This window comes from Leiobunum rupestre, chromosome 1 (assembly GCF_980474605.1).
Source record: "Leiobunum rupestre chromosome 1, qqLeiRupe1.1.hap1, whole genome shotgun sequence".
Lineage (NCBI taxonomy): Eukaryota > Metazoa > Arthropoda > Arachnida > Opiliones > Sclerosomatidae > Leiobunum > Leiobunum rupestre.
In genome coordinates, this window is record NC_143384.1 from 23,503,410 (window position 1) to 23,519,842 (window position 16,433).

General features: G+C 34.8%; 1 protein-coding gene across 1 annotated transcript in view; it reads left to right on the forward strand.

The window, feature by feature from the left end:
- Positions 1–200: 200 nt before the first annotated feature.
- LOC149961886 (serine/threonine-protein phosphatase PP1-beta-like) overlaps positions 201–16,433 on the forward strand; it is a 58,617-nt gene continuing 42,384 nt past the window's right edge. The window contains exon 1 of the mRNA XM_090177121.1: positions 201–542. Coding sequence (XP_090033247.1) covers positions 330–542 — 213 coding nt within the window. The 5' untranslated portion in view covers positions 201–329. The remainder of the gene's footprint in view (positions 543–16,433) is intronic.

Below are 16,433 nucleotides of genomic sequence, written 5' to 3' on the forward strand. Positions count from 1 at the left end.
CCAGTCAATCCCGGATCGGCGGCGGAGGGGGTGGAATAGCGTCGTTTCCACGGCAACGGCGAGTCGATCACGTGACTCTTCTCCGCTAGTGGCGAGCGCTGGGAAGCCTAACTCTCAGCCCCCCCCCCCCCCCCACCAGAGGGGGCTAAATGGAGTTATAGAGAAACCCTGGTTAGCGGCGTTGGGCAGTCCGCAACGCGAACTTGCGTCAGACACACCAGCAAAGTATCGAGCCTGAATGACGCGCGAAGGACGATAACACCGGAAGCGATCTTCCCAGAGAAGCAATCAGTGACCGAAACGTGATTAGTAGGGCTTTCGAAATTTGCATGAAAATTGGGGAGTGCGGAGCTGCGGCGGCCAAGGATCACGGCGGGCGGTGGGCTTTTTTCGGACTGGCACCCAAGAAGAAGAAGCCGGAATCTTCGATGCCCGTTCACCAGCAGCCCAACGCGACCGCGATGACCAATAAGAAGAGCGACCTCAACGTGGATAAAGTCATCGAGCAGTTATTGGCCGTCCGGGGATGCCCTGGCAAACAGGTAAGCTTTGCCCCTGCATCGCCCCTTCATTACACGATTTTAAAAACGTTGTTTTCACACTAAACGGAAAATTATCCGCATTAGCTTTAAGTTGGAATAAGTTTCGTTATATTATCCGTTTAGTGTTAATAAGTTCGAATAAGTTTCGTTATATTATCCGTTTAGTGATAATAAGTTTGAATAAGTTACGTTAAATTTTCCGTTTAGTGGTAATTTTGAATAAGTTAAGTTATATTTCAAGTTCAGCGTTAAGTTTGAAAAAGTTTCGTTATATTTTAAGCTCTGCGTTAAGTTTGAATAAGTTTCATTACATTTTCCGTTTAGTGTTAATTTTGAATAAGTTTCGTTATATTTTAAGCTCTGCGTTAAGTTTGAATAAGTTTCATTACATTTTCCGTTCAGTGTTAATTTTGAATAAATTTCGTTATATTTTCCGTTTAGTGGTAATTTTGAATAAGTTTCGTTTTATTTAAAGTTCTGCGTTAATTTTGAATAAGTTTCGTTTTATTTAAAGTTCTGCGTTAATTTTTAATAAGTTTCGTTATATTTTCCGTTTAGTGTTAATAAGTTTGAATAAGTTTAGTTATATTTTCCATTTAGTGTTAAGTTTGAATAAGTTTCGTTATATTTTAAGTTCAGCGTTATATTTATCGTAAAAACGTCAGGTTTTTCGTCCAGCGAAACTGACTTAACTAGGAAGTAAATAGAAACATAAATAGGTGATTAACACGCGTTACGATTTGTTTTTAACCTAACTAGCGCCAATCACCCCTAGCTATTGGTAAACCTAGTGGCAAATTCTTTAAATTTGTCAATACATCATAATTAGGAAAGTGTTAAACCAGCTAAAATTGAGGCAAACTAAATAGAAAAAATCGTCTGCTAACACTCTGAGCAAATGGTTTTAACCTAACTAGCGCCAATCACCCCTAGCTTGGTAATTCATACTTCCTTTAATAAGCGATTCATTTTATAAAATACGTCAAATCAAGTTGCTTAATTAATCATAATTGGAGTTTATTTTATCTCTTTAGAAAGTTTCCAAAGTAACTTCAATCCTGCCAATCTTAAGTTTTGATGAAGTTTGAAATTAAGCAATTAAAACGAAATTTTAATTTTAATGAACAAGAATTGTGAATAGTTTCATCCACAACACGCAAAAGTTATAATAAGAATAAGTATATTTCAGGATTTTAATATTTTTGATACATTTGATCATTTAAGCTCACAGTCATATAATCAACGATTAATTAATATAGGATAATTTTATGAAATTACAGGGTAACCAGACGAAAAAATAAAATGTTATATTGGAGTCAAATACCCTAATTTTTAAAATAATTCGAAAATAATAATTTCATTTAATATAGTCAGATGTTTATAAAATATGAAATAAAATCAATTAAAACCAAATAGAATCAAGTAAAATCAAATAAAATCAAATAAAATCAAATCAAATCAAATCAAATCAAATCAAATAAAATCAAATAAAACAAATCAAATCAAATCAAATCAAATCAAATCAAATGATATAAAATCATTTAAAATTAAATCAAATTAAATAAAATAAAATAAAATTAACGACTATAGAGTACTTGAAGAAATTTCACTGATAATAAGTCACTTTCCGAATCGCGAATTTATAAAAAAAAAATTATAGTTTATTCCGTTGGAAAACGACTTTTGAAAGTGTGTAAAGTAAACACGGCATCGGGGGTTTTCTTGGCACGTAGCTCTGACTATAATACATTTTTACCCCTTCTCGACCCCCCTTTGAGCTTCTACCCAGACGAATTACTGTCTATGCTATTGAGCACTAAAAGTTTTCGTAGATAATATTCAGATATCCTGTATGTTAAGCAATGACTTATTTTAATAAAATATCGTATATTAACCTAAATTATTTTATTAATAATATATTTTATATTTCATTGCTATATATATTAAATTTTATATTATATAATATAATATAATGTAAAATAATATATAATTCTTATAACATATTATAAATAACATTACACAGGTTGCCTGGTTTAAACCAAGTGATTTAAAAAAAAGTTTTTTTAATAATTTGTTTTTTTTTTAATTAATTTAAAATTATTCCAAAATGTTTGTACATTTTCTTACCGAAATGATTACATTTCTAAAAACATTTACAAGGTGACCACATTTCTTTTATTTTCAATACCTTCCTATAAATTCCTTAGGTTTTCTCATGTAGTATAACCCGAAATCATTCCGTCGTCGTGTACCCTTCTTCATCCTATATTTCACTTATTTTAGCTACTGGGAAAGCTTTAGCCAAATCTCATTAGCAAACCCGGAAAAAAGAACTAATTTAAGAAACAAAACTTAACGAAAGACCGACCAAAATCTCTAAAGACCGACCAAAATCTCTAAAGACCGACCAAAACTCTAAAGACCGACCAAAACTCTAAAGACCGACCAAAATCTCTAAAGACCGACCAAAACTCTAAAGACCGACCAAAACTCGAAAGACCGACCAAAACTCTAAAGACCGACCAAAACTCTAAAGAATAATTTCCAACTAAGCAGTACCCAAATAAATACGTATGACAAGGTCCGTCTGTCTCTAATTCAAGCCAGAAATTCCCTTCAATTATGCATTGGCCCAATCGCGTGTCAGCTAAGTAAACTAGCTGACCACAAAACTAATGGTCAAGGTTTTTTCGCTACTACGAAGTCAGCCTACCAAATAAAGCAGTAACAGTAACGAACATTGAGAAAATATGCTAATTTGAAAACCGATTGTTTGACCTACTCGCGCCATAGCTGGTAGTTTCGCGACCCTGATAGTCTCAATTCCCCGCCTGTCACTTAACAACCAGCTTACCTTTTCACACTGTAATCAACGTTATCGAAGCGAAACCGAATTAAATATAAATAGCATCAATACGTTGATCACGCCATCTGTATCCATGGATCGTTCGTGGAAAACATTTTAAGCTCTTTCAAAATTTATACTTCAAAATAGCGCCAACAACTCTAAAATTAAAATTTTAAATTGTGCAAACAAGTCTAAAATAATTAGATAAATAAATAAATAAGCAGCTAGGCTAATATCCAAGGCACAACATTAGGCCCAAGTCAACTTCAAAGTTGTGCGAACAAGATTAAAATAATAAGATATACTTGAATTTGGTACGAACAAGTCTATAATATTTAAATATACTTGAAATTGTGCAAACAAGTCTAAAGTATTTAAATATACTTGAATTTGGTACGAACAAGTCTAAAGTATTTAAATATACTTGAATTTGGTACGAACAAGTCTAAAGTATTTAAATATACTTGAATTTGTTACGAACAAGTCTAAAGTATTTAAATATACTTAAAATTTGTGCAAACAAGTGTAAAGTATTTAACTATACTTGAAATTGGTTCGAACAAGTATGAAATATTTAAATATACTTGAAATTTGTGCAAACAAGTCTAAAATATTTTAATATACTTGAAATTGATACAAACAAGTCTAAAGTATTTAAATATACTTGAAATTGATACAAACAAGTCTAAAGAATAGACTAAGAAAGGTTTCACAAGGACATTTCGCGTGTGACCCCCCTTAGCTTTTTCCTCTATAACCGGCGGCGCGAGACCCCCGACTTCGTTAATGGTGGGAACGGCCGCGCGCCTAGCGGATTTTAAAGAAAGTGGTGATCACGTGCATATTATTTTCATTTGAATTTCAACAGAATTTCGTCTGCATTGCTCTTCTTCATAGTTTCATTTTGGAAATGGTTATATTTTCTAGAATTATTTAATAATTTTAGGAAATTTATTCCCGAACAATAAACTGAAAAGGTAAATTAAGTTTTTCTCACATTTTGGAATTTTATTGTATGACCTTTATTATTTTTAGTTCTTTTTTAAACGTTGAAAATTCCGAAAAACAAGGGGTGCGTTCTGGGGGGCGATTCTGTAAAAAATCGAATGGTAATTCGATCTCGATATCCTATACCATGTCGAGATCGACTTCGACAATTTGCATTGATTTATGCTTATTCGAAATCTTTACCGAATACCATTCGTCGAGATCTAGAAGTTCAAAATCTAGTTTTCGATCGAAAATTGGATTTCGAATATTTACAGAATAGGCCCCCTGGTTCGTTATTTAATTAGTTATTATTAGTACTGGAAAGCTAATTTAATAACTTAATACATACCATGATTGAAGAGACTTTCCAAATCATGCATATTAGTATCCAAATCATCCATATTTGTATTCAAATTCATTTTTAATTAAATATATACGTTTTCAAACCCATATAGTACCTCACGTGTATCACATCTGATTTCTAAAACACGTGCTAATAAGAAAAATGCGGTCACGTGTTTGGGTAAACTTTAACTAGTCTTTTGATCGCACCAGCATTTTGATATACGTGGCGCCCTCCCGTGCTGAGACTTTACATGGTTTTAATTTCGTGAGCGAAATGTCCTTGTGAAACCTTTCTTAGTCTATGTCTAAAGTATTTAAATATACTTAAACGTTGTAAAAACGAGTTTAAAATATTAAAATTAAAATATACAAAGTATTCGTGCAAACCAGGTCTTAAATTTTAAAATATATATATATATGCAAAGAAATCTAAAATATTCTTAATATTTTTTAATACTTTTAAAAACCGAGCTCGAACAAGTCTAAACTACAATTAATCCCCCCCCCCCTTATCTTTAGTCCATTAAGTACCCTTAATATATCAGTAACCATAGTAACGAGGAATTTCCAACAAAATCACAGTTTAACATTTCTTGTACAGGTACAAAAAATGTAAAAATATCCGGTGAAATTTGTATTTCAGTGGGAAGGGTCATTCCGAAATACGTCATAGCTAAAGACGGGATCCATTTGGTGTCCGAAAAAGACATCATCGGAGTTTGTACATCGTAAAAAAAAGATGTGGCTTTTTTTATGAGAGGGCGTTAAAGAGCTATTATTAGATTAAATCGAAGGTTTTTTATCTTTCGTCCTTTCCTCCACAGGGGGCGGGATCGAGTTGCCAGTTAACGATTCGCTTTTATAGCTCGTAGCGACTAAAGTGGAACTATTACGTAACACGAGATAAAAGGTTTGACCTTAAAGATATAATAATAATTATTATAATATCAATGATAAAAAATATTATTAATAAATTATCATGGATATTTTAGAAAGTTTATACCTTTCATACGTTTTATAAAAGGTATTTTTCTAACCCTTGATACCAAAAATAAATAGAAATAGCTTAAAATAAATTAGTATTTGGTTTTTCAGCACTTTTTAAATTTCAGAATACAGAAACTGTTTTGGATAATTTTGAGTACGTTGGTCGTGTTGATTTCTAATGATTAAGACTTATTTGGAAATTTTGGAACTAATTTTCGGCCAGGTTTTTGGATTTTCAAGTTGATTTCACGATTTCTAAACTATAAATTACGTCACGTGTAACCAATAATAGTGGAGTAGCGTTGCACTTCGGCTTGATTGGGCAGATAATTATGGGTAAAATTATCGACTTTAAGTTTAATCGATTGCTTCCGATGCTTTGATGAAAGCCGACAAGCTAATTACGCAATTACAACTCCAAAATAATATTTTTACTGTAGATCACCTAATTTCATATTTAGCAAGTTTAACAGAAACTTGGGTTAACTGGCGTTGGTTAAGTTAAAAAAAAAGATTTAGAACATGCCTTAACTAATTGTTCGTTTTCGACAAACAATAATAATAATTTATTAAGTTAATAATAATAAAATAAAAATGTAATTAAAAATCGTGTTCTTTTCGGTGATCTTTTTACAAGATTTGTGTAGGATGTAAATTTGTTACCATCAAAAACGTTAAAAACTGTTGGGATAAAACACGCGAAATATTTAGGCCCCAAATTGTATAATTATTTAGACCCATAAAGTGTCAAAAAATTTAATAACTTTAAAATTTATAAATTTAAAACACTAAATTTAAAAATCGCTAAATCTTTAATTAATGTATAAACCACCCACGGAGTTCTGTCCGATATAAATATTTCATTATTTTTTTAAATGAACTTTTGTGTAAAAATGTATAAGAATGTCCCCGCCACGCACGAGCTTTACGCTCATGTGGCAATGGGACGATGCACTACTAGCCATAATTCGCATCAATAAATTAGTTAATAATAATTAATTAATATATAATAATAATAATAATAGTAAAAGCAGCAAAAGATGTTTAAAATAATGTTTGAGGAAATAACTTATTTAACATTTCAGCAAAGGCTTACGGAATGAAACGTGTTAAAATAATGTTTACGTTGGCAAAATAATGCTATAGTATTGATTCGGAACCAAAAATTACAATAATAAATACAGAGTTAGTGTTTGTAAGTTAATAATTAAGGATATTTTAAATCTAAATGGCCAATTGAACGACACCACATAAATTATTTAAGTTAATAAAATAATCAGCTGTTCTCATTAAGCTACTTTTAAGAATTCCAAAACTCATCAATTAAACATGAGATTATTTCGGAGACCAATTGGAGTAAGCACTGAAAATGAAAAATAACTTGGTGCACTATTTTTCATGAGGTAGTAACACATCTGCCGCTTTTAAAGGTACAGTCAAAAGTCACAGTCATCCTATTGTAGCTATTTCCTACGCGTTGTCAAAGTGGGGAGACGATGGGGAAAATGATCGAAAATGGACTTCATGCTATTTCTATTTATTTCTTGTTATACGAATTAGATTTTAAATTTATAGATTTATTGGATTTGTATTAGTTTTATTTTTCAATAACGCATCAAAATATACAGATTTATTTATAAAATTTTCAAACCCGAAAAAATTGGAATTTACAATAAATTAATAATTGTTAAACATTAAATTGGGAATTGATTTACATTAAATTAGGAATTGATTTACATTAAATTAGGAATTGATTTACATTAAATTAAGAATTGATTTACAATAAATTAGGAATTGATTTACATTAAATTAGGAATTGATTTACATTAAATTAAGAATTGATTTACATTAAATTAAGAATTGATTTACATTAAATTAAGAATTGATTTACAACAAATTATTATTTTACATTTATTTATTAATTGATTTCCAAAACGATAAAATTAGACAGATTAAGCAACCTTTTGGAAAACGTGTAGGGGAAACTCGAAGAAGATTATATTGCTCAGAACAAAGATAATCTAGACTACGTACCCTAGATTGGAAATGCGGCGAGATTCCTACGGGTTCCCGTCTAAACATGTTGATTCCCTAGTTGCGGGGGGCAATGTAATAACGTGGGGGTAAAAAGTCTGAAAAATTCAGTTGAACGGTCGGTTCTGGCTGCTGGCAGTCTAAACAAAAAAAAATCGGAACTGGAGGACGAGGCCCGAGCCCCGAGGGTTCGACCAAGTTTGATTTGAAGCGTAAATTTTCTTTATTTTACTGATTGAATTTCAAAGGTATTAGTTTTAAGTTACATTAACCAGATATAATATTAAACTAAGGTTTATTTTATTTTACCAAGGTGTAAACTAAATATGGGAAAATCTTGCCAATTCAAGAGTTGTAAGAACTATCACAAGTCATAAGTTGGGTTAAATTGAAATTGTAGCGAAGTTTATTAATAAGTTGGTGCCTTCAATTGTAAATATGGACCAGTAATGGAATGCTTCATTTGCCTTAATTTTTTCTAAGCAAAGCTGTTTAAAAAGAATAAAAATATAGAAAAACATTTGAAATTAAGCATTTAAAACTAATTTTTACAAAAGGTAAATCAGGAGATTCAATCTCTTCATTGGGCAAAAATATTAATTTTGAAGCGTTTTTTAAAGTTTACCCCTGAAATTATATTTAAAACAAACAATTTATGACTACATCGATGATAATTAAAATTGTAATACTAACCATTCGGCTTTTTAGATTTGGGTTGTTTCTTTTGACAATAAGCGTGATCCATTTTTAGCCCGAGGCCCGAACGAGGTCCAGATACCGAAGCAGACGAACCCGCTGAAACTTTCAGACTAAACTTCCACCCCCACCTCTCCCACTAGGGAATCGCATGAGACAACGCATTTCGCGTACGTTTCTACCCCCTGCTCAGAATAAAGCTGCATCTAACCTCTAAATGATGGCTTAACCTGTCTAATAATAGCGATTGATCAAATTTTTCAATCTAATTTCATTTATTTAAAAAAAAGAAATATTTTGAATTAAACTAAAAATTGATTTACAAAAATAGCTCTTTATTAAATATGGCGACACGACAAACTAAAATAGGTTTAACTTCAAAATCGACGTATCGATTTATGAATCACGAAATAAAAGCTTTTAAAAGGACCTAATATGTAGCCCAGTGACAAAGTTTTGATCTTGTTAAAAGATTTGGTGCGGGAACTTCCCGTTAATTACAAAACGTTTCGATTTTAAATATTCAGGCGGGAAGATACAGCGAAGGTGCGCCAACTCGGCCCGACGCGGAAAGATCAATTGTGTTCCGGTGAAACGTTTCTTGAATATTAATTTTAGTTCCGCGTTTTACACACGCGTCGAATTTTTCACGGACAACGTTTTAGCGAAAATAACTCGATATTTAGGAATACAAAGTAGACGCGCGCGTTATATTTGATTCGATAGCGTAGACGTTCAGAAAGCACTGTCAAGAAATTAGGAGCGTAGACGTTTAAATGATAAATGTAAAACGTTTAGAAAGCACCGTCAAACAAACTTGTCGAATAAACGCTTAAATAAAACCCATTCAGCAAAGAAAACGTGGACGTGCGAGCTAGTTTTCAAAGAGACAAAACGTCGTGGGGAAAATTTGTGTTAAAGCCTGGTTTTCACTTGGCGGAAACTCACCGACTGAAAGTTCGACGTCGGCGATATGGTTTTCGACGTTTCGCTCACTGTCGGCGTTTTAGCATTTTCACTTGGCGTTTTTTTTTTGGCGGAAATAAAGCGCTTTTGTTTCTGCCAGCGAGTTCGTCGGTTTTCGTCTGATTGTGGAGATTTAAGCCTAAAAATGGATGATTTATCTGATCATAATAGTGAACTATTGATTAAAGCTCATGTAAACATTTTAAATTTAATGTTATTTTACATGATCTATCGTGTTCAAAGAAATATGAGTTATGAAAGATCGGTTTGTGTGAAAGAAACATACTGGAAAAGAAGGCAACAAGGGTATCATGAAAAAAAAACACGTTAAAAAAATTCACGGAAAAGCATTAACCATCCCCCCTGACGTCACAGTCACCTTTCGAAAATGGTTTTTGATTGGTTGAAAAAGAGCGAAATCGCCCAACTGAGCGAAAAAAATAGAAATGAAAATCGCCACACAAAACCGAAAACCGACGGAATTTCCGCCCGGCGTCGACGGAAATTTTCGCCCATTTTCCGTCGACGCCGGGCTTTTTCGCCCAAAAACCGCCAAGTGAAAACCAGGCTTAAGCCTAATGGAGATTTTTGCGTCGACGCGAAATTATTGCGTTAGGCCTAACGGAGATTTTTCCGTCGACGCGAAAATATTGCGTTATGCTTAATGTAGATTTTTGTGTCAACGCCAAAAACATTGAATTAGGCCTAATCGAGATTTTTGATCGATGCAAAAAAATGCGTAAAGCCTGGTTTTCACTTGGCGGTTTTTGGGCGAAAAAGCCCGGCGTCGACGGAAAATGGGCGAAAATTTCCGTCGACGCCGGGCGGAAATTCCGTCGGTTTTCGGTTTTGTGTGGCGATTTTCATTTCTATTTTTTCGCTCAGTTGGGCGATTTCGCTCTTTTTCAACCAATCAAAAACCATTTTCGAAAGGTGACTGTGACGTTAGGGGGATGGTTAATTTCCCGCTTCTCGCATCCGGAACTCGGCCACGTGCTTTTCTGTGAATTTTGGAACGTGTTTTTTTTTGATACCCTTGTTGCCTTCTTTTCCAGTATGTTTCTTTCACACAAACCGATCTTTCATAACTCATATTTCTTTGAACACGATAGATCATGTAAAATAACATTAAATTTAAAATGCTTACATGAGCTTTAATCAATAGTTCATTATTATGATCAGATAAATCATCCATTTTTAGGCCTAGCCTTAAATCTCCACTATCAGACGAAAACCGACGAACTCGCTGCCTGAAAGAAATCGCTTTATTTCCGCCCCTAAAAAAACGCCAAGTGAAAATGCTAAAACGCCGACAGTGAGCGAAACGTCGAAAACCATATCGCCGACGTCAAACTTTCTGTCGGTGATTTTCCGCCAAGTGAAAACCAGGCTTTAGAGTCTTTGACTAGATTAAAATATTTTCATTGATAATATCATCAAATGACGCAATAATTTGAGATAGAGATTCTGAATCAGAACTTGTCTGAGGTGCAGTGGACTCTCTGCACTCTTAATATTCTACAAGCTCTTCAAGTATGTGGTTATTTTATTTAAATAAAATGGGATTGATGAATGATGAATTTATGATACGCCATATTCGCCATTATTCATAAATGGTTAGCTAAATTTTTCACTAGTCAAAATGACTATTGAGCCCCCAGATTTCGATTTTAGCAGTCAGAGCATTTATTTTAGTTGTCAAATGCCGTGACTAGTGCCTTATGTCCAACCCTGTACGCTACTATTAAGCTTGTGCAAACTTCTTCCTAAGAGGTATCCTATATACTTCTGGTAGCAGCAATAGACGCGAGACTTACAAGGACATTATTATAAGTATCGTTTCGTGAAATATTCGCAGGCAGTAGGTACGCGTTAAGGAGTCCAGATCACGTAACGCAGTAGCAAGAGTTGTAGCCACTCGACACCTAAGCCACTCGGTTTAATTAATCAGCAGCAGCTGGTAATGACTCGATGCGGCTACTTCCAAGGTCTCAATGTAAACAAGAATCTAAATCGCATTGCTGGTGAGGTCAGTGCCGCATTTACTGAAAGAGGGCCCTAGGTAGGTGGGGCTCTAAGTTGGAGGGGCCCTACGTAGGAAGGGCCCTAAGTTGGAGGGGCCCTAAGTTGGATGGGCTCTAAGTTGGAGGGGCCCTAAGTTGGATGGTCCCTAAGTTGGTGGGGCCCTACGTTGGTGGGGCCCTAGGTAGGTGGGGCTCTAAGTTAGTGGGGCCCTAGGTAGGTGGGGCTCTAAGTTGGAGGGGCCCTAAGTAGGAAGGGCCCTAAGTAGGAACGGCCCTAAGTAGGAACGGCTCTAAGTTGGATGGGCCCTAAGTTGGTGGGGCCCTAAGTTGGTGGGGCCCTACGTTGGTGGGGCCCTAAGTTGGTGGGGCCCTAAGTTGGTGGGGCCCTAAGTTGGTGGGGCCCTACGTTGGTGGGGCCCTAAGTTGGTGGGGCCCTAAGTTGGTGGGGCCCTACGTTGGTGGGGCCCTACGTTGGTGGGGCCCTAAGTTGGTGGGGCCCTAAGTTGGTGGGGCCCTACGTTGGTGGGGCCCTAAGTTGGTGGGGCCCTACGTTGGTGGGGCCCTAAGTTGGTGGGGCCCTAAGTTGGTGGGGCCCTAGGTTGAAGGTGCCCTAAGTTAGGGGGCCCTAAGTTGGTGGGGCCCTTGTAAGGAAAGCGTAAAAACGCAAAACTCGCGTATCCCGAAGCTGAGTTATGTGACGAAAGTAATGATTTTTCCAATAATAAAGCAACGAGCTTGATATGTTTTTCTCTTAAACCGAATCAGTGAAAAATCCATTGATTTCATCAGTGGTGTGGGCCTTCTGTTGGTGGGGGCCCATAGGCCTGTGCCTAGTAGGCCTAGTCCTTAATCCGGCACTAGACTGGTGAGGCGAATCGGAATTATTACTTGAATTTGTTCGCACTGATCTAAAGAATGATAACGTTTCTCTAGCTGAAAACTATTCGTGAGTTCTGAACCGTTAAGAGAACGGCCTAGGACTGAGCTGTAACGTCACGCAACAGTTCTGGATAGTTCAGAACATTGTACGAATAGTTGTGATTCGTACGATTTGACGTACACAGCCCGATGTGCAGACGAATTTTAGAGATTTCAACCTTGAGTTCCGGCCAGTACTTGCTCTTGAGCAGGTACCATTTAGAACGGTTCCGAACGGTTCAACAAGAGGTTCTTGTCTGCGAATAGTTTGCATTTGGGTAGTTCTAGAATTTTTTTTTGCCGAATAGTGCGCATGGGGACTGGTTGAACGGTTCAGAACTCACGAATAGTTTTCAGCTTCTATTTAATTTGCGGAAGATAATTTTGAGATTACTGTGTCGATTTAATTTTTAGGAATAATTTTGAGACGGCTCGTTTTGAGATTACTAACGTTTCTTTATTTAATTTTTTGAAAATAATTTTGAGATTACTTTATCTATTTAATTTTTTGAAAATAATTTTGAGATTACCGTGTCGATTTAATTTTTTGAAAATAATTTTGAGATTACTTTATCTATTTAATTTTTTGAAAATAATTTTGAGATTACTTTATCTATTTAATTTTTTGAAAATAATTTTGAGATTACTTTATCTATTTAATTTTTTGAAAATAATTCTGAGATTACTTTGTCTATTTAATTTTTTGAAAATAATTTTGAGATTACTTTGTCTATTTAATTTTTTGAAAATAATTTTGAGATTACTTTATCTATTTAATTTTTTGAAAATAATTTTGAGATTACTTTGTCTATTTGATTTTTTGGAAATAATTTTGAGATTACCGTGTCGATTTAATTTTTTGAAAATAATTTTGAGATTACTTTATCTATTTAATTTTTTGAAAATAATTTTGAGATTACCGTGTCGATTTAATTTTTAGTAATAATTTTTAGATTAATAACGTTTCTATATTTAATTTTTAGTAATAATATTTTGAATACTAACGGTTTTTATTTATTTTTTGGAAATAATTTTGAGATTACTAATGTGTCTCTATTTAATTTTTATGAATAATTTTGAGATTACCAACGCGTCTCTATTTATTTTTAGAAATATTTTGAGATTACTAACGGTTCTCAATTTAATTTTTTTGAAAATAATTTTTAAGTTTTTGAACATTCACCATTTTGATTACATTTTACAATTATAATAAAAAACGGTTTTCACTATTATTAAAATTTTTAGCACGAATTTTTAGTCCTGTTTACAGATTTTGGGTTAGATTTTACCAAAAACGTCTTCGGGATAACCGAAAATATTCGGCCGAGTTGATTTGGTTTTTTAAGGGGGGGGGAGCTTACTTTTAAAGCATAACGGAGAATGGGAGCAACCCTAAAACTTCTCAACTTAACTATAAAGTCCAGGGGGGCTGAAAAGATGGTAGACACATCGAGCTGTTTTGCCAATGGTGGTTTAAATTTTGATCTATTCATCTAAATTATCTATTTATTATTATTATTTAAACCATCTTGTCATAGACAGGTGTAAGTTAATTAGCTGTCTGTAGTATCTGGAAGGAATAATTTTTTTCTTTACCGTCGCACGACCAACTTTGAACACGAGTTACCGAATCGAAGTTGGCTGTGATATGGTAGTCACGTGATTTTGTTTTCCCATTTTAACAAGCTGGTTAAGACCAAATTTAATTTATAGCTTCGCCTATTATCCCCCAAGTATAAATAACCCCATTCTTGATATTATGTTCAATTCCAAAATTTGCAAGTTGAATTTAATATTTCTAATCGTGTAAGTTAAAGCCATGGAATTGTTTAGACTAAATAGGACCAATGCCTGCCAACTTCGGCGAACACGAAAGAATGGATTTTACAAGACCAGATTGTTTAATTTCTCCACTAGACGTAGTTTGAAAAGACGATAAGTGTGAATTCCTGTTTAACTTTGCGCGTAATATTGGGGCCAAGGCTTAGTAAATGAAATGACCTTCCGTTTCCATATTGGCTTCTGTACCCTTGATCTTGAACCGTCGCTTTAACGAGCCTTTGAAAGTTCCAAAACAACCGTCGATATTAGCTCGCTGCTGATTGGCCAGGCGAAGGGGGAGGAATGAAAAGGGGGTAGCGAAACTAGGGCAAGATCATTTTGGGCCAAATCCTTTGTCTTGAAAGCGAGGCATAAGACGCTTCATTTTTTGTTAGTTTCGTTCGCGAGCTCTCTCAACAAAGAGCACTCGTTATGGTTGCGATTGAAGGTTATATCCTACTTCTGAGGCTTTGCAGATGTAGTTTCTTTTGATATTATTGCCTCCCCTCCCTTTTTCCGGTAGCTTCGAATTTTCCTGAATGATTGTAATTCCCACTGCTCTAGACCTACTTTCCGTAGTTTAAACGATAAGCATTTGTTGAAGATTATTTCGGTATCGTAGGATTTTTGTGCTTTGGCTATTTCTTTAAATTCTTATTTAAAAAATACAGTATCGCCATCTTTCTTGTAATAATAAAATCATGTTTTAAAATGCATTTTTACCATATTCGCGCCATGTAGATGGCGTTAGCGTGCCTACCGGCAAAAGACGGAAAACAAATTATAAAAAACTAAATTGCTTTGTATTTAATATAAGCCAATCTAACGAGATTGGAAGAACATATTCTTCTCAGCTATTTAATAAACTTTTATACTCTTTGAATACGGTCTGATCATTACATGGGTTTTCCGTCTTTTTCCGGTATTCACGCTAACGCCATCTACATGGCGCGAATTTCAATTACAATATTATTACACGTAATACTGACTTAAATATTTTATTTACAAAAAATACACGACTAGTTTCGATAACCGTTCGGTTTCAACATGTTTTATTTTGTAAATAAAATAATTAAGTCAGTACTACGCAATAGTGGCCTTTCTTTTACTTTATCTATGACGTAGGATCTTGTTGAACGTTTTAAATTTTGTAAAATATCGTCTGTTGCGTCATCTGCAGCCAGCCTTCCTCCGTGCTGAGACGTCACGTGACCGTTGAGCAACGGAAAAACCTGCTCTTACTTCGTTGCTCAACGGACGGGCAACGTGACGTCAAAACCGGAAGTTAAAATTTTAGAGTTTATGAACGCAGCCAACGCTTTTTTTTTGAGACAGGAAGTACTATTGGGAGTTACTTATTTTAAAAACCGTATCGCCATCTTTCGTTAATTATTAAAACTAAATTTCAAATTTATGTTTACCCTATTCACTATTGGGCAATACATATTTATTAATCGAGTTTCAATAACCGAACCGCCATCTTTCAAATTTAAAAATAAATATTAGTATGGTACTTGTCACAAAAAAATGGAAGCCTAAGATGACGTCATAGGTCCCCGAGGTATGACGTCAAAGTTCAATCCTCGTCTGCTTGTTCGTCTAACTGCGCGTGTGTGAGATATTATTGAAACTCGTTTATTCAACGTTTATATTAAAAGGTTTTTTAGGACAGGGAGTACTTACTGCGTAGATCCAAAAGTGACATAATTACCAAAAGTGTGACAATCCCTGTACTTTCGTATGCTAAAGGTTTAAGAATGCTCGACTCGAGATCGAGCACATAAAAGACTATTTATTATAGTCTATGGTATTATATCGTACTTAGATGGCGATAGCATCTCCACAGAACGACGAAAAATCAAAAAATTCACTAACTTTGACCAGTGCTACTTAGTTCCTCCGTTCCTCACTACGAGGCGTTATTTGTTGGTTTTAACTTCCTCCCCTCCCCCAAGGCCTACATTCCCTTCTCCCCTCCCAACTTGTATTTCGCTCGTAACATTCATTCGGAAATAGGTCCGATTGACACACTTTTGGTAATTAAGTCACTTTTGGTGGAGATTAAATAATAAAAATAATAATAATCAGCTAGGCTAATACCCAAGGCACCACCTTAGGCTTAAGTCATCAAGAGACTTTTAAAGCCATTAATTCAGGTGGCCGGGTTACAATGCGTAGGAGGGTGGTGGCAACTGGCAAGCCCTGCATGCCACGCGATCGAGCCAACAGCTCCCTACACTAACTATTACCGTTAACCTCAAC